The 27,712-nt window shown below is 45.2% G+C and overlaps 1 protein-coding gene across 1 annotated transcript in view; it reads right to left on the reverse strand.

Annotated features, from left to right (window-relative positions):
- Positions 1-3,841: 3,841 nt before the first annotated feature.
- The window catches only part of LRIF1 (ligand dependent nuclear receptor interacting factor 1), a gene marked incomplete at its 5' end in the record, with an annotated part of 29,500 nt that continues 5,629 nt past the window's right edge, over positions 3,842-27,712 (reverse strand). Inside the window, 4 exons of the mRNA XM_084611586.1 lie at positions 3,842-4,802; positions 10,508-10,786; positions 26,301-26,756; positions 27,131-27,197. Coding sequence (XP_084467712.1) covers positions 4,335-4,802; positions 10,508-10,786; positions 26,301-26,756; positions 27,131-27,197 — 1,270 coding nt within the window. The 3' untranslated portion in view covers positions 3,842-4,334. The remainder of the gene's footprint in view (positions 4,803-10,507; positions 10,787-26,300; positions 26,757-27,130; positions 27,198-27,712) is intronic.

Consider the following 27,712-nt stretch of genomic DNA (forward strand, 5'->3'; position numbering starts at 1 on the left):
CCTCCCTTCAATCACCGCTTGCAGAGGCAATAGAATCATAGAATCACAGAATATCAGGGTTGGAAGGGACGTCAGGAGGTCATCTAGTCCAAGCCCCTGCTCAAAAGCAGGACCCATCCCCAATTAAATCATCCCAGCCAGGGCTTTGTCAAGCCTGACCTTAAAAACTTCTAAGGAAGGAGATTCCACCACCTCCCTAGGCAACGCATTCCAGTGTTTCCCCACCCTCTTAGTGAAAAAGTTTTTCCTAATATCCAACCTAAACCTCCCCCACTGCAACTTGAGACCATTACTCCTTGTCCTGTCCTCTTCCACCACTGAGAATAGTCTAGAACCATCCTCTCTGGAACTACCTCTCAGGTAGTTGAAAGCAGCTATCAAATCCCCCCTCATTCTTCTCTTCTGCAGACTAAACAATCCCAGTTCCCTCAGCCTCTCCTCATAACTCAGGTGTTCCAGACCCCTAATCATTTTTGTTGCCCTTCGCTGGACTCTCTCCAATTTATCCACATCCTTCTTGTAGTGTGGGGCCCAAAACTGGACACAGTACTCCAGATGAGGCCTCACCAATGTCGAATAGAGGGGGACGATCACGTCCCTCGATCTGCTCGCTATGCCCCTACTTATACATCCCAAAATGCCATTGGCCTTCTTGGCAACAAGGGCACACTACTGGCTCATATCCAGCTTCTCATCCACTGTAACCTCTAGGTCCTTTTCCGCAGAACTGTTGCCTAGCCATTTGGTCCCTAGTCTGTAGCTGTGCATTGGGTTCTTACGTCCTAAGTGCAGGACCCTGCACTTATCCTTATTGAACCTCATCAGATTTCTTTTGGCCCAATCCTCCAATTTGTCTAGGTCCCTCTGAATCCTATCCCTGCCCTCCAGCCTATCTACCACTCCTTCCAGTTTAGTGTCATCCGCAAACTTGCTGAGGGTGCAATCCACACCATCCTCCAGATCATTAATGAAGATATTGAACAAAACCGGCCCCAGGACCGACCCCTGGGGCACTCCACTTGACACCGGCTGCCAACTAGACATGGAGCCATTGATGACTACCCGGTGAGCCCGACAATCTAGCCAACTTTCTACCCACCTTATAGTGCATTCATCCAGCCCATACTTCTTTAACTTGCTGACAAGAATACTGTGGGAGACCGTGTCAAAAGCTTTGCTAAAGTCAAGATACAATACATCCACTGCTTTCCCTTCATCCGCAGAACCAGTAATCTCATCATAGAAGGCGATTAGATTAGTCAGGCATGACCTTCCCTTGTTGCTTCAAATTCATGCATTCTTTATTAATTCATCACACAAATAGGAGGATAACTTCCAAGGTAGCCCGGGAGGGGTGGTGGAGGAGGGAAGGACAAGGCCACACAGCACTTTAGAAGTTTTAAACTTTAAAACTTATCGAATGCCAGCCTTCTGTTGCTTGGGCAATCCTCCGGGGTGGAGTGGCTGGGTGGCCGGAGGCCCCCCCCCACTGCGTTCTTGGATGTCTAGGTGAGGAGGCTAAGGAACTTGGGGAGGAGGGCAGTGGTTACACAGGGGCTGTAGCAGCAGTCTGTGCTCCAGCTGCCTTTCCTGCAGCTCAACCATATGCTGGAGCATATTAGTTTGATCCTCCAGCAGCCTCAGCATTGAATCCTGCCTCCTCTCATCACGCTACTGCCACCTTTCAGCTTCAGCCCTCTCTTCAGCCTGCCACCTCTCCTCCCGGTCATTTTGTGCTTTCCTGCACTCTGACATTGTCTGCCTCCATGCATTCGTCTGTGCTCTGTCAGCGTGGGAGGACAGCATGAGCTCAGAGAACATTTCATCACGAGTGCGTTTTTTTCACCTTCTAATCTTCACTAGCCTCTGGGAAGGAGAAGATCCTGTGATCCTTAATACACATGCAGGTGGTGGAGGAGAAAAAAAGGGACAGTGGTATTTAAGAACAATGGGTACACTCTTTCATGGTAAACCTTGCTGTTAACATTACATACATATCACATGTGCTTTCGTTCCAAGGTCGCATTTTGCCTCCCCCCACCACATGGCTAGCCCCTCCCCGCTTCATGTGGCTAACAGCGGGGAACATTTCTATTCAGCCACAGGCAAACAGCCCAGCAGGAACGGGCACCTCTGAATGTCCACTTAAGAAAAGCACCCTATTTCAACCAGGAGACCATGAATGATATCACTCTCCTGAGGATAACACAGTGAGATAAAGAACCGATGTTGTTTGAATGCCAGCAAACATTCACTGCAATGCTTTGTTCTACAATGATTCCCAAGTACATGCTACTGGCCTGGAGTGGTAAAGTGTCCTACCATGGTGGACGGAATAAGGCTGCCCTCCCCAGAAACCTTTTGCAAAGGCTTTGGGAGTACATCCAGGAGAGCCACAAATGCCAGGGCAAATTAATCATTAAACGTACTTGCTTTTAAACCATGTACAGTATTTTAAAAGGTACACTCACCAGAGGTTCCTTCTCCGCCTGGCGGGTCCAGGAGGCAGCCTTGGGTGGGTTCGGGGGGTATTGGCTCCAGGTCCAGGGTGAGAAACAGTTCCTGGCTGTCGGGAAAACCAGTTTCTCTGCTTGCTTGCTGTGAGCTATCTACAATCTCATCATCATCATCTTCTTCATCCCCAAAACCTGCTTCCGTGTTGCCTTCATCTCCATTGAAGGACTCAAACAACACGGCTGGGGTAGTGGTGGCTGAAACCCCTAAAATGGCATGCAGCTCATCACAGAAGCGGCATGTTTGGGGCTCTGGCCCGGAGCGGCCGTTTGCCTCTCTGGTTTTCTGGTAGGCTTGCCTCAGCTCCTTAAGATTCATGCGGCACTGCTTCAGGTCCCTGTTATGGCCTCTGTCCTTCATGACCTGGGAGATTTTGACAAATCTTTTGACATTTCGAAAACTGGAACGGAGTTCTGATACCATGGATTCCTCTCCCCATACAGTGATCCGATCCCGTACCTCCCGTTCAGTCCATGCTGGAGCTCTTCTGCAATTCTGGGACTCCATCATGGTCATCTCTGCTGATGAGCTCTGCACTCACCTGCAGCTTGCCGTTCTGGCCAAACAGGAAATTGAAATTCAAAAGTTTGCGGGCCTTTTCCTGTCTACCTGGCCAGTGCATCTGAGTTGAGAGTGCTGTCCAGAGCAGTCACAATGGAGCACTCTGGGATAGCTCCTGGGGGCCAATACCGTCTAACTGCATCCACAGTACCTCAAATTCGACCGGGCAAGGCCGATTTCAGCGCTAATCCCCTTGTCGGGGGTGGAGTAAGGACAGCGATTTTAAGAGCCCTTTACATCAAAAAAAAGGGCTTCATCATGTGGACGGCTGCAGGGTTAAATCCATTTAACACTGCTAAATTTGACCTCAACTCCTAGTGTAGCCCAGGGCTGTGACTGAGGTTAACCTGAGTCACATTTTCTCCCCTCCTTCCACATGCCCCAATGGGGAGGGGATTGGACGGCAGCAGGAAATTACAACAGTCCTTGTGCTAAATGATTTCCTGAATAATGGGCCAGATTGAAAACTGCAGGCAGTAAGAAAGCAAAGTGTATGCTCTCTCAATGTAATCTTGTAAAAGACACTCCGATACCAAGCTGACAAATGCCCTATATTTCTTATAACAATAACACTAAAAGATCTGCATATGCATTAATCCCAACAGTAGCCAATAGTATAGTTTGCTATGCCATCTATATCTTGCTCTTTCTTCAGACATGTACAATGGTCTCCATAAATAAAATCACCCCCTTTTTTGTTGTACAATTTTTATTGTATAAAATCTAATGCCCAGATCAAATCATCTTTATTTAAACACTAACCACTAAAGTTTTGAAACAATGTAATGTTATAGTTTATTTCCTGTAATTCACAAGTCAGCATGCAGTAAAAATAATAATAAAAAAAAATCTACAGTTGAGGTTTGCAATTCACATTTCATTTCCAAAAAACAGGTCTTGAAATTCCAAAGCACGAGAATTTTCTAGCACTAGTACAGAAAGCTCTCACTCTAAAGGCTAGAGAATACACCGCACTGAAAATTAAAGTAGCATATCTTCTGCACACTAAATTCTTTGACACACATGGGCTCCCCAAAAGTAGAATTCTGGACAACCCAGTTCTTACGTTCCTTATTCCTGGAATCTACTCTCCTCTATATACATGCATTTTAGCTCCCATTAATGTCCTGTGAATACCAGAAAATTAGATTATATGTTCATTTTAAACGTTCAGCGGCACTGAACCAAATTAATCTCGTTTGAATCACCAATGTCAAGGGAGTCAGAATGAATACGGTCCAGATTACTAGTTAGATTTTTCAGGTCTGCTGCATCTTTTTACGAATTTCTTCCAGTGCTGCCTCTCGTTCTCTTAATAGCCGTTTCAGTCGTTTTATTTTTTCATCCCTGATTGTTTCATCCAAGTCTGGTGGAGTCAAAGGGAAAGCATCTTCTCGAAAGGAACTTTCACTAGTCGAAACATCATCTTCAGAAAAAACTAAAGCTGAACAGCAGGTGTCTTGAACTTGGTTATCTTGAACACATGGGTCTTGCTCAGAGTTCCTCCCTAGAGAAGATCCGATAGAGCCTGTGGAATTTTTCTGCTGTGATAAGACTGGTGTGGATGAAATACGCTTGTTAAGTATTACAGAACCGGTGCTGTTGTTTTCCACGCTTGGATTTATGGCTGATTTGACCGTCATTTTCCTTCTCTTTCCATTTTCTGGCACTGGTGAGAGTTTTGCTTTTCTTTTTTTAGTCAAATCCTGTTCCAGGTCCAAAATTATCTGTATATCAAGAAAAAAAAAAGTGTTTACATTAAATTGTATATCATTTCAATGGTTTTATCATCAAGGTAAATTAAGCACATACTAACAACTGTTTGTTGTAGTTATCTAAGGTTACTGTGCTGAAATAATTTTAAAAACTGTTTGATGCAATATGCTCCAAAGTTAAGGTTACCCTTTAGCAAATAAATATTAAAAAGTATGTAAACCGGCAGTGACAAGGTCGGAGCAGATGGCTACAGGAGAGTGATAGAAGGCAGCTACATTAGCCCCAGATTAAGCAGTTCCCTTTCCCCTGGGTAAGGTAACAGGGGCAGTTCCAGAACAATCAGGAACTTGCTGGAACCAATTAAGGCAAGCATGCTAATTAGGACACCTAGAGCCAATTAAGAAGCTGCTAGAATCAATTAAGACAGGCAGGCTAATCAGGGCACCTAGTTTAAAAAGGACCTCACTTCAGTCAGGGAGGGGTGCACAAGGAGCTGAGAGTGAGAGGGTGTGCTGCTAGAGGACTGAGGGGTACAAATGTTATCTGGCATCAGGAGGAAGGTCCTGTGGTGAGGATAAAGAAGGTGCTGGAGGAGTCCATTGGGGAAGTAGCCCAGGGAGTTGTAGCTGTCACACAGGTGTTACACGAAACACTGTAGACAGCTGTGATCCAGAGGGCCCTGGGCTGGGACCCGGAGTAGAGGGCGGGCCTGGGTTCCTCTCATAACCCCCACTCCCCACTGGATACAAGAGGAGTTGACCTGGACTGTGGGTCCCATCTGAGGGGAAAGTCTCTGGCCTGTCCCCCTGACCCACTAGGTGGATCAGCAGAGACTGCGGGGATTGTTCTCCTCCTTTTCCCCCATGCTGGTCAGTGATGAGGTTAGCTGAGTGAACAGCGGCTTTGAGCCACAAGCAAAAGTGACCAAACTGAGGGCTGCCGTGAATCTCTGAGGCAAGCAAATCTGCCAATAAGCGCAGGACCCACCAAAGCAGAGGAAGAACTTTGTCACACTGCAATTAATTAAATGTTACCACTGTGTGTAATTCACTGCTCATCATCCAGTATTCATACCTGAATGGGGCAGGGGTCCTGTCAAATTACTGGTTTGTAATCACGTCATTGAAGACTGTATTATAAGGAAGACCCACAAGGGGACAGAGTTCAGGTTTCATGGGTAAACTCAGCTTTGGTGTTTCCTGGATTTCAAGTGCTTTACTGTGATACCTTAACACATTTTTAATGGAATTTCCTATATTTTTTGAAGAAAGAAAACCCTCCCCAAGTTTCTACTTCCACTGGAGCCAATGGCAAAACTTCCATGGTCCACAATTAAGGACCTCAATGCACACAGAAAATCAGGGTTGGAAGGGACCTCAGGAGGTCATCTAGTGCAACCCCCTGCTCAAAGCAGGACCTATCCCCAACTAAATCATCCCAGCCAGGGCTTTGTCAAGCCTGACCTTAAAAATTTCTAAGGAAGGAGATTCCACCACCTCCCTAGGTAATGCATTCCAGCGTTTCACCACCCTCCTAGTGAAAAAGTTTTTCCTAATATCCAACCTAAACCTCTCCCACTGCAACTTGAGACCATCACTCCTCGTTCTGTCATCTGCTACCACTGAGAACAGTCTAGAGCCATCCTCTTTGGAACCCCCTTTCAGGTAGTTGAAAGCAGCTATCAAATCCCCCCTCATTCTTCTCTTCCCACAGACTAAACAATCCCATTTCCCTCAGCCTCTCCTCATAAGTCATGTGTTCCAGTCCCCTAATCATTTTTGTTGCCCTCCACGGGACGCTTTCCACATCTTAAGTTATCAATGGAGCTTCATCAAATGAGTGTGAATAGGCCCACTTATGGACATTTTAACATTTGGGATAAAGCTTTCAGTATCAATGAAAGAGGCAACCAGAGTAGTTCTCCCAAATCCAGGGAGAATATATTTTTGGATCATCCTGTTGACCTATTTCCCTGTTCAACCATGATGTAAACATACCGACCAAGGTTTCAGCAACTATAACATGATATATATTACACACACACACACACGACAGGCTTCCTCCAAGACAGGACATCTAACAACGTTGGATGTGTGCTGGGAGCTACCCACTTTGCCTAATCAAAGGAGAATTCTTGGCTATCACAGAGTTGCCAGCCTTGCTCTAAGACTTTTAAAGATGTTTATGAAAAAAAATTGGGGAGGTTGCTTGGACCTCTCTCTTCCCCCTCCCCTCCTCTCCTCTATGGCCACTGAGGAGGCTCAACCAATGCACTCTTGTGTTCCCCTATCCCAAACAAAAAGAAGGGGAGGACCGACCCTAGGAAAGCTGCCCTCCTATCCTGCCTAGGGTCCTTAATTATCTTGGCCAGTCCTGGGCCTAGACCTCCCTGGGCAATGGAGAAGAATGCCCCCTGTGGCTGCAGCACTAATTGCTGTGTTCAAACCTGAGTGGTGGTGAGTGAGTCTCTCTCTCTCTCTTTCACACACACACACACTTTATATATGTAAAATGTGCAGGCTTGCAAAATCAGTAGATTGAAGCCTGAATTAGTAATTTAATAATTGCATTAAAAATCCAGATAATTACTGAAAATCAGGGAGAGCTGGCGTCTGATATTATTATTATATCATGAGAAAGCTTTTGATTGGGTAGTGTGGAAATATTTGGTGTCAGACTTTGAACAATATGGAGTTGGATACTGCCTTCTTAGATGCATAAAAGGACTCTTACTTCTATGCATCTTAATGATAATTCTACAATACAATAAAAGTTACTGTACCACTGCAATTATTTCTCAGAAGAAATAAGAGTGCCAGAACAACAGGGAAAAGCCAACAAAGCACTAGTCTTCAAAAGGCAAAGTAGTAGCAACTACTACTCCTTAGATCTAATTCCTATCCTTAATAAAATAATGGAACAAATACTGAAGGGGAGGGTGGTATTAATGAAAGATGACAGAAGCAAGAGCAACAAGCAGAATGGGTTTATAAAGAACAGATCTTTCCAGACAAACTTCATTGCTTTTTGTTCTTGTTTTTTAACTAGATGTACGAAATAAGTGAATGAAGGGACAAAGTAGATACATCACATCTGGATTTCAGTCAAACAGTTTCTGAAGAATTTAGAAGCTTTCATTTAAAATTAAGTTTCTAGCTCTTGTGGTTGTGAAGATATTGTCCTGCACTTGAGGAACACAGCTTGATCTTCCCTAATCTGCAGATTGTGTGATGCTTTAGCAAAAAGGGCTAACATTTTAATTGGGGTACAGACAGAGGAACATCAAGAAGGAGGAGGGAGATGTATATGGCATTGGTAAGGCAACTACTGGAATAGTGTGTCTAGTTCAGAGACTCACACTTTAAAAAAAAAGAAGTTGAAAACTGGAGAGGATTTACAGAAGAGCAGCAGAATAATGGGAGATGTGGAAAATAAGCCTTACAATGAGACTAAAATAAACTCAACTATTTTTCTTATTGATGGAAAGGTTAAGAAGCAACTTGATCATGCTCTATAGTTACCCACACAGGGAGAAAATATTTGATGTCAGAGGGCTCTTTAATCTAGTAAAGGCTTAAAATGATCCAGTTGATGGACGTTGAAGTCAACGAAGTTCAGACTGGAAACAAGATGCAAATTTTGAACAGTGAGTAACTGAACATTGAACAGGTTACCAAGGAATATGGTAAATTCTCCATCACTTGAAATGTTTACATCAAGACCAGAGATAAAATAGTCAAAAGCGCCTACGAGACTTAGAAGCCTAAATCCTGTTTATTTCAAGTGAAACTTAGGCTCCTAAAGAGCCAGATGTACAAAGGAAATGAAGCGCCTAGAGATACAGGTGTCTAATGGGATTTGTAAAAGAGTCTATGGTTAGGTGTCTGACTCCTATCAAAATTAAGCCTTGTCAGCTTATTGGCTGAGTTGTCAGAGGACACGTGACGTCTTGACTAACCTCAGTTCTACTCTGCCCAGTGGTAGAGCCTCTCAAGAGTCTGTGGCTCTTTATGCTCCTTTGTTTCAGATCTGTAATACCACTCACGTGGCTTCAGACATGGTTTTTGTTTGAATGAGCCAACAACACAGGCCTGCTTTTCTTATAGCTTTGGCAATAAACAACAATCATTCTGGTAAAGGCACATGTATTTGGATGTCAGACCAAAAGGCAAGGGTTTGGACTGGAGTGAAGTGAGCTTTCCTGGGAACAAACTCCTGATGCATGTGGGCAATGGACACATTGGGCAACCCTGAGATCAGCTAAGGCAAAGAAATCTTCTTAGTCCCTAGCTGCCAGAATAGAGTGGAGAGAGATACTCCATCTTGAACTTCTGGAAGTGGCTGAATTTTCACAAAATGTATCCAAGAAGGATCTGACTGCTCTGGATTTTGGGGAGGAAGGGAGACCATAATTTAAACTGAGTTGACTCTTTATAGCAACTGGCCTGATGGGAACAGAAAAAAGGCTCCAACACTGATTAGATGATGCAATCTGTTGATGATATGATTTCTTTGATGAGGGATCATGAATGTGAGAAAACAGTTGTCAGAGTAAAAAGGGTCGGAAGGAGGAGGGCTGGAATTCTGGGATATTTCCGTCTCCACAACACAAGAAACACTTGTCTAACAGGATTATGGGCTAACCCTCAAGGAGAGGGACAATTCTCTCACTTTGCCCAACACCACTGACACCCTACCTCCTAACGAGAGAAGACTCTTGATTCCAGCTGGATATTCCCTATCTCTGAAAGAAGTAGACTTCACTACTGGTCTGCAAGACACAATATGCTGGTATCTGGGTTTACTGTACTTAATGCGAGACCTCTGGATGTAAACATGTTGTTCTATTCTTTAAAAACAAGGATAATGAATGCATATGTCAAGAATCTGAAAGAATGATTTCTTCTCGAAGACCTAATTCAGGGTCAAGTCCATGAGGTCAAAGAACTTAAAAATAAAACACTAGGTTCTTTGAAGGTCAGGGCCAGGATACTCAGTCTTGAAGAGAAGACTCTTCCTCAGAGGGATTACACAATCTGACAGCTGTTTGGCACGGCCTGCTGTAGGCCACTGTTGAAGGTCATCCTGTCCCATGTCACTAACTGCTGATTGCTAGGACAAAAACTTAGGTGGACCAACTTGAGGAGACAAGCAAATGTCTTGTCTGATTTAAGACTTCTGTTAGGTACTGAATGGCTGCTCTGGATCATAGGAGACACAGACCTCAGTAAGCACTCAAGTGGATGCTATGATGGTGGCTATTTGAGGGAGAGTTTTACAAGCAAATAATTTCCTCCCACCTCCAGATTTTCATAGACTAAGTTAAAAAACACCGTAAAACTTGTCAAGATAACAGCTCTGCCTGAAGTTCTTGCTGCTTCTCTGACGATGTTAGTAGCAAAAGAGGATCTGCAGGAACCACTGATGGAGGCTGTGAGAGGTGGTTTGAAGGAATCTGGGAGAAAAGAAGTGTTTTTAGCAACCTGAGTGCCATCTGCGTGCCAGATGAGTGGCAACCAACACTGCCTGTACTTATGACAGCTACAGTCTGGAACCAGTGCTGAACCGCTAAGTATGCTATTTCGTCTCCTCTTTCCCTCACATTAATTTCACTTGTGTTAAATTGTAATTTAATTAGCAGTGAAATTCTACTTCTTAAAGTGTAAGCATAGGCTATTGTAGGGATACACATCAAAATACGTAAACACTGAGATACCTTTTCCTCTTCACCATGGTCCTGCTTCTTGGTTGTTATCACCGTTTCTTGTGGTGATGCACTCCAAGAATCATTATTCTTTTTAATGTTATTACTGGAGCACACACTTGCTTCTGATCCTGCAGGAGGAATTCCACAGGGAATTCTATTAAGGTATACTCTCTCCTCTTTAAAAAGACCGAATTTCTTTCTTAATTCATGGTATTGTTTCCCATGGGGTTCTCTTTTGTGTTTGATTTCAGTGGCCTTTTCTGATGAGCACACTTTCTCATTTCGAATCTGAAATAATAAGAATACAGTATATAAACAGAGATACAGCCACTCATCAACACACCTGGGATCATTAAAACATTGACATTCTGGTAAAAAAGTGTTCATTAAACTTTAGATATTGGCTTACTTGGAGAAATTATAATATAATATGATCATTTGTCTTTTCATTGCCATGTTCATTTATTTATTTATTTTAAACCAGCATATAAATTAAAGTTATCAAATCCTGCTACTATACTAACAAAGTGCTATGAGAGGCAAGGTAGCCACTTAACCTAAGATCCCAGAATTACCAAGAAACAGATGACTAAATAGGAAATATTCATCACAACGACACTCTCCTGGATCACAGTGTGTTTGCAGGTGCCTACATTTCAAAGATGACTGATAATTCTAGAAGTTTGGTATTAACAGTTCTCTGTACATAATTTTGTTGTAACCTGATGCCACTCTTAACCATCAGGCCCTGTCACACAACAAACACCTGTTTGAGCATGCACATGTGGGAGGAGAGAAGAAGAGAAGAAGCAACGCATCTGAAACTATCTGGTCTCCACAAAGGCCTCAGGAACTGAGAAAGGTCTGACATAAGGGTACCATAAAGCAGATGACAGAAATAAATTCAGTCCCATTTTGGGTGCAGAGGTACATAATGAACTAAAAAACCCAAAACCAGACCCATAATTTGTAGCAGTGATTTAAAATACATATAAAATGACCATAAGTGTGCCCGGCTCACGTGAATCTTTAGGTTGGCAGAAGGGAGGCACATGCCAAGATGGGACTAGAGACAAAGAAATGAAATAATATTTTAAAATAATAAATTTCTCATCCAGAGGTTCTCAGCCTTTCTTAGTCTGCAACCACAAAATGGCCAAATAAACTGATTTGCCACTCACTGTATCCTACAATCCTTTGTGGGTACAGAAGATTGTGGGATTTGGGTCATGGTATTATTTTTTGGCTATTATGTGGGTTAGGGGTATAAAAAAGTATCTAGTGTAGGCTGGGAAGCATTGTTGCCAGTAAAATTGCTACTCTGTCTCCTTCAAAGTTGCTCTCTGCCTCACCCCACCCCATAACCTAAAGGGAGTGGATCTCTCTCCCTCAGAGCACTACATTTACATACCTGGATTGGGAAGGGGCTGGTGAGTGTCATCTCTCCCACCCCAGCTTGGCATAGCCTGTGGGGGACCAAGCACCTCCTCTTTCCCCACAATGCATTTGGCAAGAAGGAAACAACTCTTGCCTCTAGTTCTCCCTGCCAGCTGAGCCTGGAACTGCTCCGTGCTGCTAAGCAGAGCTCTTATCTCCACTCAACAGCTAGTCAAGAGCCCTGCATGGGAGGAAAATGCTGAGGGCTGCAACACTCCCAGGCCTGGGAATAGCCTCATGTTCCCTCCTTTGCTTCTCCTGAAACTCCCTGTGAGTCACAATCCACAAGCTAGAAAACCCTGCAATAAATAGTTAAGAACAAAAAACAGGGCTGTACTACCCACTTGCCTGTCCCAAAGGGAACAGGTATGACTGGCGTCATATTGCATTGTTCTCTCCTCGTCCTCTGTTGCTATTCTTTTGAATGAGGCACTTAGTGGGACGGTAATGACATAAATAACTTAGCCAATTATCATACAGCAAATATGACTTTAGTTTAGTATGGTAGCACGTCCCAGGATGACATGGTAATTGCTACTCTGCATCGTCCTGTTATCTTCTCTTCTGTCCTTGCTTCAAAACCTTTCCTTCGCTCCCCATACCTGATACATTCTCCTGTCAACAGCTTGTTGCTATGTAGGAAGACTTTGATTTCCTCTACCAGAGCAAAGAGAGATAAGTATAATTTCACCACAGGTCTAGAGAATCAAAGGGTCCGCTACATTTTCATTTTCTACCCTCATGGATTGATTCCAGGAAAAACACTACCAACTCTCACCATGTGCATCTGCAGAACATACTCCTCCTGGAGAAGCTTAAAAAGGTGAAGTTTGCTACTGCACGCAGGGGCATGGGGGGCAGGGGGGTTTGCCCAGGAGCAGACGCTGCATCCTGGTGCAATGAAAACGTGTACAAACCTCACCCCAGCAACCCAAGCTACCCACATAGAGAACGGTTGACCTCAGCAAGGCATGGGGCCAAGCTCAGATGAGGTATCAACTGAATAACCACCTGGTGAGGCAAAAAACTAAGCTGAAGCCCTTGACCTCAGACACAGGTCCCACTCATAGTTTAAACCCACTCCCCACCAGGAAGGAACCGCAGGGAAGAGCTCGATAACCTGCTGCTCCCGGGGACAAAAGGGGAATATGAAGAAAGAACGCCCTTGGATGCAATGAGACTACACTCATTGAGGGATGGGCAGCAGAAGAGGGGGCCTGTAGGAGGATTCCCCCCAGTTGATGGTAGCAGGATCAGTCCAAGGGAAGGCGGTTGTGACAGTCTGTACCCCCAGGTTCACCCCTTTTACAAGACTATGAGAAATTTTGTACAAAGCATACTGTGTAAGGTATCATTTGAAAGCTCATGATTTGCTGATCATTATTGTCCTGGTAAATTATGTGTGGCAATGCTGTATGTAAAGATACAAGATTCCACCATATGATTTTGCCCAGGCCTTGTTCCAGCATGCTCTGGAGCGCAGTCACAAACAAGTTCCTGGCCACACAGACTTTCTGTCTCCTGAACATCAGTGGGAAAGGATTCTTGCACAAGAGAAAGGGCTACAAGAGGGCAGCGCCCCAAATTTTCTCTCCCTTGCTTGCTGCCCATGCCATCATCAACCCCTGAAGAACAACGGAAGCAGCACTGGATTGGGGGAAGAAGGGAAGGGGAGATCCTGACTTAAAGAAGTTCAGCCAGTCCCTACAGGAAGCCGACCTCACAGCTAACCCATCTAAGTGTAAGTTGGCTGTGACAGAAGTAACTTACTTTAGGGTATCAGATAAGAGGAGGCATTGTGAAACCTCTATTAGACAAAGTCCATGAATAAACTCATGCCCCACGCTCCAGACAAGGAGAGAGATATGGCGCTTTCTGGGCCTGATAGGATACTATCACTGGTTCGTCCTCAACTCTGCATCAATCACAGCTCCCCTGACCGATCTGCTAAAAGGCAAAGACACTGATTGGTGTGATGAAACCTTGAATACGCTGAAGATGTGACCAAGCCAGGCGCTGGTCCTTGCCAACCCACACTTCACCCGGGAGTTCATTTTCTATACAGATGCTTCCGATGTTTGCCTGGGAATGGCACTCTCCCAGAAGCATACCCAATCTCATATTTAGGCAGGAAGTTGTTTCCCAGGGAGAGACTGAATTATTGAGAAGGAAGCTGTGGCTATCAAATGGGCTGTGTACTTCCTCAGGTATTACCTGCTGGGTAGTCCCTTTTCTCTAATCACAGACCATGTGCCCGTGCAGTGGTTACCCTCCATGAAGGACTCAACCTCCCAGATTATGCATTGGTATCTGACACTCCAGCCCTATAGCTTCAGGGTGCAGCACCAAACAAGGAAAGAGCATGCAAATGCTATTTCCACCCCCCCACAACCCCTCCCAGGGAGATGGGACTGTGGAAACACTTGAGCAAGAAACTTTTCTGGACTTGAAGAGCAGAGGTATGTGATGGGTTACGCCCCCATCCCACTGATGGAAAGGCAGAGCATCCCTGCACTCAGGCAGTGCCAATAAGGTGCACTTACAGAACATGCTCCATCAGGAAAAGGGGAGCTTAAAAAAGTGATGCTCACTACTGCGAAGGGGAGGAGGGAGTTTGCCCTGGAAGAAAGGCTGCTGGGGACTGGCAGTGAGCTCCAGTAGCAAGGGGAGCCCAGGCCTGGGTAGTGGCTGCCCTTTCCTTTACCCCACAACCCTCTTCTTTGGGGGAAGACTGACCCTGCAAGCCTCATATGGACAAGAGGCCCTTGAAGGCTGCTCCCAGCCAATAACTGGTGGCAAGACCTGGGGAAAGCCAGCATGGACTAGAGATATTTGGACTCAAAAGAGAACCTGGGAGTGAACTGAACTCCTGGCAGAAGGGGTGAGATTGCCCAGAGGGTTGGACTCCCGTAGGGAACCCAGGGGCAAGATACTACGGCAGAGCTCAGGCTGAGGGCAGCCAACTACACCCTATGAAAAAGGATATCAGACCATTTTTTGGTTTTATTTTTTGTGGGCATGTTTTTTATATTAAAGTCCTCACTTCTACTTACGCACTGTGACTTTTTAACTTAACTTTTTACTAAGCTCTTACGGAAAGAAACTATGAAAGTCAATCACTGGCCTTTCTACTTGTGTCTTCCTCCCCTCCAGTTGGATATCATCAGAGATAAGTCTATGGTTGCCTGGCATCCACTTTTGCACCTGCTAGCCCAGTCCCCTTAGAAGACTTTCAAGGCTTCAGTTGGTTTGCACAAATACCTTTATCTCACACTGCAGTGACTCTGCTGGTTCAGTCTTTGTCTCTTGCAAAGTGAGCACAAAGCAGTTTCAAATAAGCATTCCCCTCTTTGCCAAATACCCAGAAGAGGCTGGGACTTGGCTGGTAGGAAAACAGACTGATGGGACCGGACTCACTCTTCCTTCCGGAAGGAGAGCTCCTCCTCGGTTCCACCTGAAAGGGAGCATAGCTTGGAATGAGGGGTATGGTTCAGTAGGAGTTTTTAGTTAATTTGTACCAGATTAAAAATGGCAATCATTGGCTAACAGAGAAGTAAGCTTCCCTTTCTTTCCTTTTCTCACGTTTGTTCATTTGCATAATGCACTCTTACTGATTAAAACCTTATTACTTTTCTTTTTGGTAAATTAAGAAACATTTGGGGGGCAGCATGCTTGTTTAGAGAAAAAATGTGATTTGAATGACACTGGCTTCAGTCACATAGAATCAGGATGTAGAAGTCATTTGGTATAGATAAATGTGGGCACATTTTGCTGTAGACAGTTACCTTTTGTGCTTCTTCACTGAAAGCATAATGTTGTTTTGATTGAGGTGTAACAGCAGTTGCTGCTTTGGGAGAGTGACTCTTCTCTTTGCTGTTAGAATGCATGTTTTCATCCATCACCATTTTTTTAACTGGGTTCACTTCATTTGAAATCCCCCCTGTTGAGGACAAAGGCCTGCACTGGTTTGTAGTAATAATATGCTGATTCACACTTGGTGTTGCAAGTAGAGTGGGTGCAGGTTTTAAGTTCTTTCTTAAATCAGGCTGTGGAACAAGCTTTGTATTTACACTTGGCTTTGGACCCTTTTTGGTAAGTGTCATACCTTTATTTTTTGACAACACTAGATTTACCACCTTATTGGTGATCAGCTGAGATGTGTCCTTTTTAAAAGAAGCATCAGTACCTGGAGAGGCTTGTTGGTCAATTTGGGCTGACAGAACATCAGACCCTCTTTTAGTCAGTAAATACACTTTCCCATTGTACATCACCAGAGCATTATCTTTAATGGGAGTGATTGTCTGGCTTCCACTAGCGCTGTTAGAACAGATTGGTAAAATATTTGCAGAATTTTTTTCTACGTTCTTCATATCTGCCAAGGTTTTCAAGATCTTTGAAGCCATGTTATTTGATGACTTCACAGGAACAAGGTAAGGTATTGATGCCTGGGAATTTTCTTGCACGACCCATTTCATCGGAGTCTGCTGGCGCTGTTGGCCATCAGAAGTTCCCACTGGTGGAACAGAACTCTTTATTGTTGTTTGTGTAGTTGTCATTATTACTGGTTCTGAAACTTCTGTGACAGGTTTTGGGCAAATGGTTTGCAAGCGCTTGGGAACGACTGTTTTCACTGTATTTACTGGTGACACATAAATAACAGTTGGTGTTTTTGTGGCTTCGGCTGCTCCAGAGGCATTTGTAGCTGCAGCTGCAAGTATTTTCTGCTGTACTGTAGGTGGTAAAGAAGAAGCTGGGACAGATTTCACTTCTGCATGAGCTGGTATCTGTAGGTGATGCCCAGAAGGCAGCACAGGAGACTTCACAGTCACTGGAAGACTTTTTGTGTTGACTAACACATATGCTGTATTACTCTGGTTAGATGAAGTTGACACAGCAACATTTTGCAAAGACAATCTATCAACTGAAACAGAATTACTCTGAACATTAGAAACTGGTTTTGTAGTCAAGCTCTCTTTTTCAGGGATCACGCTAACATTTTCCTGTTTATCCAATGTCCTTGTAAGAATGATCTTTCCAGGATTAGTGGACTTAAAAACAGGTATCTTGACAGATGAAGATGTGGTGCTATTGGCAATCTGTGTCTTAAAAGTAAAATGAACTGGACTTGATACATTCCCTTTAGCAGTATCAGGCACAACTGATGACTGAACTAGTGGCATAAAATTTCCAGACGATTTAGAGATTGGAAGCAACTTCAGAAGGTTTTTTCCATCCGGCCCAGTCGTCTGAACTACTTGGTACATACAGCCTGCAATGCTTAAAAAACAAAAGAAGAGGAAGAAGAAAAGAGTAGCGTAAATGATCAGAACACAGATATTTTGATTAATATGCACCAATGATTGTACACAAACCATAGTCTTATCTTGGAAGCTAGATAACTACAGAAAATAACAGATAGTCTTCAGTAATTTCAATGGGAAAACTTATGCTTCTCTAGTGATACACATCACTGCGTCGGCTGTTACAGAACATTGTCACTTAGTCTGTACTCACACCTAATTATTATATACTAGAGAAGAATGTCATTCCCTGCTACTCAGCTAAAAATCAAAAACCCCAAAATATCTTCCTCCTCTGCCTATAAGACCCCTCATTCTGAGGTATAACCTTTCACTGTTCCTGGGAGAAGACATCTCACGACCACTCTATTGCTCTTACATTTACCACTTCCCCTCCACATCCCCATCCACCAAAAAACTGGAGCACTGTGGGGGAAAGAGCATGACGCTGAATGTAAAAAGAGAAGATGAGATATCCACTCCTCTTTCTATGCTTCATACCTCCAGGACTCTGGAGAGAAGAGAAGCAAGAAGCAGGTTGTTAACATTCACGCAGGGAGGAGAGGTAACTGCTGGCTCCCTGTCTGCACATGCGTCCCTAAGTGGGGAAAGCTACAAAGAAAGACAGACTTGTCTATTTGATAACTTATTCTGTTATTTAACCAGATCCACCAGTTCTCACTAGAGGGTATTTACTGCTCCTGCAGCCACAGGGCTCAGTTTCCCCGGAACACCTGCCTGATTGTAATAACCACCACATATACACAGGGGTCTACCAAATTCACAGCCATGAAAATTGTGTTACAGACCGTGAAATCTGGTCTCCCCCATGAAATCTGGTCTCTGGCCGCTCAGCTGTAAAGGCAGAGCAGAGAGTGGCGGCTGCTGGAGGGGCACCGAGCTCTGAGGGCAGCACCAATTCCAGCGGCAGTGCAGAAATAAGGGTGGCATGGTATGGTATTGCCATCTGTATTTCTCTGCTGCTGCTGCTGCTGGCAGCAGCACTGCCTTCAGAGCTGGGCACCCAGCCATCAGCCACTGCTCTCCAGCCATCCATCTCTTACTTCTGGGGGAATTCTGCGCCAAAATATTAAAAATTCTGCACCAAAAAATTAAAAATGCACACAATATTTGAAAATTCTGAAAAATTCTACATATTTTGTTTGTCGAAATTACACAATATAATCATGCCATAAATTATTTTGGTAATTTATTTAAAAGTATCTGTCAGCAAGTATGTCTGTAACAATACAGACCCTTCCCCCCAAAAAAAAGATTCTGGTATTTTTTTTTTAAACCAATAGATTCCTTACTAGGCATATTAATACAGAACTTTGTGTAATTAATTTAAATTACAATAGAGAACTGTATTTCCTGCACCTGTCAGAAGCAGTGCAAAGGCTTGGTGAAGTCAGGGATAATGGAGGAGATAAGGGAGAGGGAGGGAGCCTAGGAGTGAACCTGGAGGATGTTGGGTGTGGATGGGAGGTTTTTCTTTTGGGAGAGGGGATTGTTAGGGTGTTGGGAAGCCTCCCCCATGCAGACCGTGGCTGACCCCAAGCCTCTCCCATTCAGTCAGGCACGTCTGCCCCTGTCCCCGCACCCCTCATCCCAATGGGTCTCTGCAGCCCCTCCTCTCCCATCCCCAGGCTCAGCAATGTCACCCCACTAGTTCCTGAGCCCATGCTCCAGTCTGTCCCCTCCACTAGCCATTCTGAACCCGTCTGTGACCCCAACAGCCCTATGTGCCCCACTTTGACCTAACCTGGTTCTGCAGGCAGGGTGCTGTGATAAACTTCTACTCCTAGGGGAATTCTGCAGCACTGGGCATGGATTTTTGTATTTTTCAGCATAAAAACATTTTGCCTAAGAAGTGCTGCAGTTCCACCTTTTGCCCACAAGAGGCCGCTGTGGCACCACACCAGCGAGCTGTGTTCACGCTGGCTGTTCTAGCGCCACAGCAGCCCCTAATGGGCAAAGGGCAGAACTTCAGCACTTCTAAGGCAAAATGTTTTTTATGCGGGAAAATACAAAATTATGCAAGACATGAATTCTGCATGTCCGCAGATGCTCAGAATGTCCCCAGGAGTAACCTCTCAAGGAAGCACAGAAATGAAGGTGGAATACTACAACTGCCCCTACAAGAGGCTTGCAACCCCGTTTTGGGTTGCGACCCCCAGTATGAGAAACGCTGCAGACAAATCACTACAAAAATATAGTCTGCTCCATTTGGGCTGAGACATACTGACTCCTGGTCTCAACCCCTCAGACAGCACGAAAAGGCTGGGGGAACTTACAGATTAGTTTATGTAAATGTCGAGGGGGCCTTAAGTTATTTAAAAGCTTGACCTCCTTGTGTGTGAACAAGCCTTGAGGAAACATCATGGCAGACTAAATGCTTGATGGAGTTAGAATCAGAGCCATTTTACATATTTGGAGTGAGGATCCAGAAGCACCTTCACCTTATGGAACATGGTGTAGGGAGGGTCAGTCCTCAAGTCCGAATCTCAACTAACTCTCTGGGTTTATGTTATAGCTATGATTAATTCCACCTTCAGGGAGATGACACAGAAAATAACCTGATAAAGGTGCAAACAGAGGCCTCATGATCATTGTGAGAACAATATTTAAATCCAGTCGTAGAAGGGGCTCATAAACCAGAGGGAACACATGGAGCAACTGTTCTGTAACTTGGTTACTGAAGGGTGAATGTAGACTGTCAGCACACTGGAGGGCTGAAAGCCAAGATGGCAGCCATATGGAACCTGATTGATCTCAATGAGTTTTGACTGTTTCAATCAGAGTTGACAGTCCAAGTCCACAACATGAGAGAGTCAATGAACTAGGAAGTAGGTTTTATGGTTCTGATATCAGTTCTGGAAGTTTTGAGAACCAAAACTGCGAAGAAATCCAGGCTGGGGTTATAAACAGCATCTTGGTTCTGTTCCATTTGACCTTCTGCTTCAATAGCATCATGGGACATGCATAGAAGAACTACTGACCCCACTGAAGATGAAGGGCCTCCATCAGCAATGCTGAGTCCAGCTTGCTCTTAAGAACATCTGGAAGTATGTAGTATTCTGTCTCTGGTAAGTGAGCAATCTACCCGGGCCTTCCAGCCCTTGTGGAAAAGGATGAGTCTTTGAGGGATCATTCATGCTTCCAACTGTAGCATCTGCTCAAGAAGTCTGCCAACATATCGTCCTTTCAGAGCGAATATAGAGCCACTGGGGTGATCCAATACTGGATGCTCCACTCTCAGAGTAGGACAATTTCCTGCCACAGCTAAAGAGGTCAGGCTCCCCACTGGTGGTTGGTGCAATACATCATCACCATGGTATTGTCCGGATGGTTTTACCCTGTAGAGCTTTCCTCGCTCTGAAATCTAGAAAGTTAAGCTCTCTGCTCCAGCACTTTGATATGAAACCTCATTTCCAAGCATATTTTATGTTCACTTTGCCAGAGTCTAAATGTTGCACTCCAGTACAGCAGGTAGAAATCTCTGCAGCACCTTCATTTAAATAAATAAATAAATAAATAAATATTTAACATTTCCCCCATGTTTTCATTTTCAATATTCCACATACTTTTGAATTGACAACCCATATCTGCAGTGTGGAAGTTGAGAGTGGAAAATGGAGGTTTTATGAGCTGAGTAGGACACAGATGGGAGTTTTGGCACCAGAAGATATGGGTAAGTACTTCAGCTAAGTGTTTTTGCTTAAATGATCCCAGTGAAACAATTAATGTGGACACTTAAATAGCTGTCATGTTTCAGAATAAAACATCCTATTGAGATGAATGTTTACTTTACACCTCCCAAAGCTATTGTTCATGCAGACTCAGGAAGACAGCACCTGACTTGTGGGTCACACGCAGGTCTGTAACACATGGTTCATATTTTGAAGGTTTCTTTCATAACCACATGGTCTAGAAATTTTCTTCTTTTAGATGCAAAAGCTTAGATTCTGCAGCCAGGAGCAGAATTTGCAGAAAATTCCCTAGCCATGGAACTGCTAAATATCTGGGGCTCTGCACATCTCCTGTGGAGTCCACAGGCACCCCAACCCACTCCCAAAGTGACTATTAATGAAAATAGGAAAGGAGTAAGAATGAACTCCATGATAAGCATGCTCCTCCTTCCTCCACCCCAGAAAGGAGTTATGGCTTTGTTTTTTTGTTTTTAATCACTCAAATGATCACGAACAAAGGAAGAAACAGATGATAGAGGCATTAAAGATAGCGAGTATGCTCTGGACTCTCCATATCTGCTGGACAGAAAGAAGTGAACAGGTGTTTGCGCCATACCCCTAATTATACCTGTGGAACTCTGTGTAAGAGGAAGGCAAAAGGTAAGCTTCACCAACAGATACTGTTTTCTAGACAATTCCAAGCTTGTGCTGTAAAGGTACACTTGTCTTATGGACAATTCGCTAAGGAGGACTAACAAGTTGTAGCATTACAAGACACTGAAAGCTGAACAATGGGGAAGGAAAGGAATTTTTAGTCAGACAGTTTAAAAGTTCTGTTTTGTTTACATCTGTTTAATTCAAACATACACTAAACAATTAGGAGAAAAAGCAGTCTTTGTTAAGATGTGACACTTCTCTTGCTTCATTTAATGGTTGAGAAAGCTCATCATATACACTGGAGATCACTGATGAGTCTTTTAGCAAAACTAGGAAAGACCTGGATTGACATTTCAAATGTTTTTTAAAAAATAATAATAATTTGAATTTTTTAAAGTCTCAACCTTTCTTTACACATCATAAAGTGGGTGGAGCAGAGAGACTTATAAGCCATTTTTCTCCACATTGCAGATCTCTTTTCCTTTAGAGAATATGATTATGAATTATTTTGTATATTTAAATGGAACGATGAGTCACCAGTCAGTCCACTCACATGTGAGTAAATGGCATCTATTTTTTAAAATGAAGCTTAACTCCTTTAGTAAAGAATTATGGGTAAACTCCTCCTATCATTCAAGCAGAACTTAACAGCTCTGGCACTGATAAAGGAACAGGGAAGAGGACCCACCTCCAGTTACTAATTTTAGTTTTACGCTCCTTGGTGACATTGTTGATAAAGAAATCCTTAAAATGAGTTTAACAGTTTCAGATTTTTGTGTTTTTCTACATTTCACTCCCCTCGCTTTTTAAAAATATAAAATAAAATGAAATTTTAATAGAAACTTTCCCTAGTTCTTCAATAAGCCATCCCAATCTCTCACTGCCATTTTACTGTAATTATAGGGTGTCTATTTTCCCCCTGGGGTCATGACTCTTGACAAAGCACTAAATCTTGAATATAAGCCAAACTCTCGAATAGAACATGAAGGTGATGAACTTCCAGGAAGAGAAGCAGTGATAAAATGGTTGAAATCTTCTCTAGAATGATCCGTCCAATTTCTTCAGTATGAAATTTAGGAAGAGAGCCCAGGTGTAAGTGTCCTACCTTTTTTCAGCACGTGACAGATAAAGGAAACTGATATAGGGATGCTACCTTTACTGAACTTAAGAGCCAGAGTTTTTTTTGTCCAGGTGTGACAATATGCATGACAATTTTTTTAAACTTCCTGTTCAGAAATGGGAGTGGTGGGAAGGCAGCAGAAAATGCTTGAACAGGGTCAAAAGTGAACTGCAAAAGCAGAAAAAAATCTGAGTTTGGGCCATTTTTTAATGCTTTTTGTTGTTTTTGATATAGAAAGGCAGTCTGAGGATCTCCATATCAAAATAAATAAATATTTTTTTTTTAAAATCCTGATTCTTTCTTACCTTAGAATAATCAGGAATGTCAAATCTGGTGTGCCCGAGAGGTCACATATTGTGAACTTTCTCAGCTATTAACTGAAGGGGAAGGGTGTTGAATCCTTAAGAACCTGTTCTCCCAAATGTTTATCCAAGCATGTATGTTAATAGGTGTTAGTTCAATAGTTATTTCCCTCTCCTATCTCCGTTTGAACAAAAATAATATTCCCCTGAGTCAGGGTTAACTAGCATGGGATCTCCACTATAGTTTTACCAGCTCTCTATGCTATTACAAAAGGCAAGTCCTCAATTTCTAATGTGAAAGACATAAAGAAGAAAAAAAAGTACATGCATCTCTCTCTGAAGAGGAAAAATTTCAAAACAAGCAAAAGCCAATACCATTTCAGTCCTGCAGGATACCTTAAAGAAGCAAGAGGACACCGTCAGTTTCCCTCCTTATCTTTTAGCTACCTTTTAGTGTGCCTTTAACCACAGTCATCAAATTGTTCATTTTGTGAACGTCAGTGTGATTAAATCCACTAGCGGACAGCTGACTCGCTACAAATTTGTGACGACACCATGATTCAGGCCCCATTCTCTTAACAGGTTAACTCTGAAACCTAAAGATGACAATCTAATGCATATTGTAAATTGGAAGTGTGTGGCCAGCGTAAAATAAATTGAATATAAAAAACAAACTCCACAAGGAAATTAACTGCATATTTTTGATAATTAAACCTAGAAAAACCTAGAAAAAAAAACCAGAAACTGCAGTGGAGGCTACAGGAGCTAAGGGTCTTTCTCCAGAATTTAGGTCCGGCTTGTTCTTGAAAACCTCCAGCTTTCTCTAGAGTACACAGGGCTTTGGCTTTACCAGATGGTTCTGGGAGAAGCATAACAAATCCTTTTCTTTTTCAGGATTGTGAGGACGAGAACGTCTTCTAACTTTGAGTACTCAAGGCTTGTAGAATTGGTGGCTTTTCAAGGAGTTGCAGACTGCCAGAACAAGAATAACTATGTTAACTTCTGAACCAGAGCTGCGCCAATCACAGGAATCATTGGAATGCGTTACCTAGGGAGGTGGTGGAATCTCCTTCCTTAGAAGTTTTTAAGGTCAGGCTTGACAAAGCCCTGGCTGGGATGATTTAGTTGGGGATTGGTCCTGCTTTGAGCAGGGGGTTGGACTAGATGACCTCCTGAGGTCCCTTCCAACCCTGATATTCTATGATTCTATGAAATAAAAAAGCCTATGAAGCCATTGCTGCAATTCCATGTCCACTTTAAATCTTGATACTACACAGCAATCTAATTTCTAAATCTCAGAGGGTGTGAAGAACTTTAGATTTCACAGTCATGATTAGGAACAAATAGAGTCCAGGTATCATTCAGACTGTAGGGCGTTTTCAACGGACTCAAGATTCAATAAGTAAGCTCTGTTTTCACAGTTAGTTGCTTTTCTGGATATTTGGAGGTCTAGGACTAGACAAAGAATGTTTTTTGTGAATAGTTACAACTCTAAAGTGTATTCCAGCTTACCATTTTCCAAACTCATCTGTTTGATAGACTTCTCCTGTTCCATAAGAGTTCCATAGGAAACAACCTGTCCTGATTCACAGTCAGAACCTGATTCTGAGCAAGAGAGCTCCTCCTCACTGTTTTCAGTGAAAAAGTTGATGCAAGAACAAGACCTAATGTGTTTGCTCCATTTTTTTAAATGTATTTTAGACATCATGGAGTTTCCTCAGTTGCCTCTTGGGAGAGAGAAAGAAACACAACAATGTTGAAGGCTAGAACTGCAGTTAGCGGGAAGTAGGTAAACTTAGCTTACTGGAGAGATCAGTGCATCCCAGATCTTTCTGTAACCTGTAGGATAGGGATTCTGTGACTCAGAAGCTACATGTCACTCAGTCACAACAGCATTGCAGCTCTCCTCTCATAGAACTGAATCGTTAGGCACTCCTCTAACAAGGAGCTACCTAGAAGACAAACTAAGCACAATGGTCCTGGCTTAGTTATTGACAGTGATAAGCTATTTCTAAGGACTGTTTAGATTACAATTATTATATTGCACTGATTAGATTTGGCTTCCTCCCTTTAAAAGGTTCTTAACCCATACCTGCAAAGATACTGACTGACAAAAAAGGCTCAAGTGGGAACCAGTAACTGCCCTTCTCTATATTAGTATCCAGTATGGAGTACAAGACCTCTCCATCTCAGAGGTGTAAAAAGGGGAAGTCTTGCTCTGAATCATGCTCCTGAGAGAAACCATCTTTGGCCAACTGAGAGGGATTTATTGCACCTATAGACCCACTACCCGTACCCTTCCCTGGGAATAGCCCTGCAGCCAGTCCTGTCTGCATAAGAAGAGACCCTTCTATACCTTTTATTGGGAGAAACCTGAATTCTGTGTGATGTTCATGGGAGAAGGAGTGAAAGCAGTGCTTGCCCTCCTCCTCACTGATGGCTGCCCCCTTAAGACTTTGGGACAGCCTTTATCTAGTTTGACACTATTGGCTTAGATCCCACTCAGTCTTTCAGGAAAATTGTTGCCTATATACAGAGCAGGTCTTCTGAGACTGATGCACCATGCCCACGATGTCTTTAAGCGACTGACCTAGAGCAGGGAACCACAAACTGGCTCCCAAAATTAAGGAAGTTTTCCTTTGATAAAGCAACTCTGGCCACTAGAAAAAGTTGCCAAATCAAAAGCAAAACACAGGTTTACAAGGGAATAACGTGCTCTCTTCAACCATGAAGGCAAGACCAGGTCTTGTCCATATCTGTGTAACACAAGTGGGCGCACACGCTCTCTGCTGTTCCTAGGTAGCGGAACGGACAGAAAACATACCACGCGCCAATCCAGCATTGGGGCAGAGCAGGGAAAGTCGGCTACACCCCCTCTGCCCCATCCTTCCCGACCCGAATCCGATTCCCATTCCCTGTCAGGATCCAGCGCAAATGTCTCCCCCTGTCCTCGTAACCCTCCATGAGCCCAACGAAGCCTGCTACTTACCCGGCTTCACACTGTGCTTTGAGGGGGCCTGGGAGCCCCGAAGCTGGGTTCGCCCCAGTGACAAACCACAGCCCCCCAGGGCCTCGGGGTCCTGCTCCCGCTGCGGGGCGGCCCTAGCTCAGCGGCAGGCCAGACCAGCTCGCCGGTGCCCTCCCCTGCCGTGGCTGCCGCCTCCAGGCCCGGCCCGGGGGCAGCGGCGGGGCCGCCCGGCCGAGAGGATCCAGCCCGCGGGCCCTTCCCCGGGCACAGCCCCGCGCTGCCCTGCGGGCGGCCCGGCCGGGACCCCCTCGGGGGCGGATACTCACCACTGCGCGGCGCTGCCGGGCCCTTCCTCGGGGCTCTGCGGCGCCCCCAGCGGCGGCCCGGACATGGCGCGGGGGGCGGGCCCGGGAGGCGCCCGGCCGCCCGCGGCGCAGGGGGGCGCTGTCCAGGGCACTCCCCGGGCGCGGCGGCTCCTCCGGAGCGGCCCCGGCCCCGGCGCCAGGCGGGTCCGGCGACTCCCCCTGCCGGGCGCGGGCGGCTCCCTCCAGCGGGGCCCGGCGCTGCCCGCGGCCCACGTCCCTGCCCCGCTCGGCGGGACGGACCCCGAAGGAGCCCGTTAAAACGCACTTCCGGCGGCAGGAGCCTCCCGCCGCTCCCACTGGTCGCCTCGCAGCGGGGCCCTGGGCGTGCCAGCCAGAGGGAAGCAGCCTCCCTCCAATCACCAGCCACTTCCGGAGGGAAAAAAGAGGAAGGAGCGGAATTTGCCGCCCGCCGCCTTTCTGCGCAGGCGCGATTCAAGATCACTTCCGGGTGCTTGGGGAAACACTTCCGGGACGTAGGAACTACTTCCTGTTACGCAAAGGAGAATTGAACAGGTTTATGAACACTGTCCAACATGTGCAGATCAGATCGTGACTCCCCAACTGCCCCCTGACCCCCCCATCACCCCACCTGACCCCCCCATTGTACCCACTAGCCCCCATTGGCACCCCTCATCCCATCCTCCTCAACTAACCCCCAAAGCAGCCGCACTAACCTCCCTGTGGATCCCCCATCACCCCAACTGACCCCCTTCGTTCTCCAACCTCACACTGGCCCCTTCTTTCTCCAGTCAACCCAACAGACCCCCAGTTACTTCTCACTGACCCTCTACCAGGGTTGACAACCCTTCCGGTTTCGCCGGGAGTCTCCCGGAATCGGGCTCTATCTCCGGGAGGCAACTGAAGACAAACTGGGAGATTTTAGGCCGTTGAAAGTCTGGAGCCACGGCAGGGCTAAGGCAGGTTCCCTGCCTACCCTGGCCCTGCACCTCTCCCAGAAGCGGCTGGCACGTCCCTGCAGCCACTGCGGGGAGGGGCAGGGGAATCTCCGCGTGCTGTCCCCGTCTCAAGCACGGACTTCTCAGCTCCCGTTGGCCAGGAACCGTGGCCAGTGGGAGCTGTGGGGTCGGTGCCTGCAGGCAGGGGCAGAGCACGGCATCCCCTATTCCCTCATCCCCGGGGCCCCAGAGACATGCCAGCTGCTTCCGGGAGTGGTGCAGGGCCAGGGCAAGCAGGGCACCCTCCTTAGCCCTGCTGCGCCACCGACCGGGAGCCACCAGAGATAAGCGCCGCCCGGCTGGAGCCCACCCCCCCCCCACTCCCTTCCACTCTCCAACCCCCTGTCCCAGCCCTGAGCCCCCTCCCGCACCCAAACTCCCTCCCAGAGCCTGCACCCCCTCCTGCACCCCAACCCC

The sequence above is a fragment of the Lepidochelys olivacea genome (assembly GCF_965140295.1).
Source record: "Lepidochelys olivacea isolate rLepOli2 genome assembly, chromosome: 21".
Taxonomy (NCBI): Eukaryota; Metazoa; Chordata; order Testudines; family Cheloniidae; genus Lepidochelys; species Lepidochelys olivacea.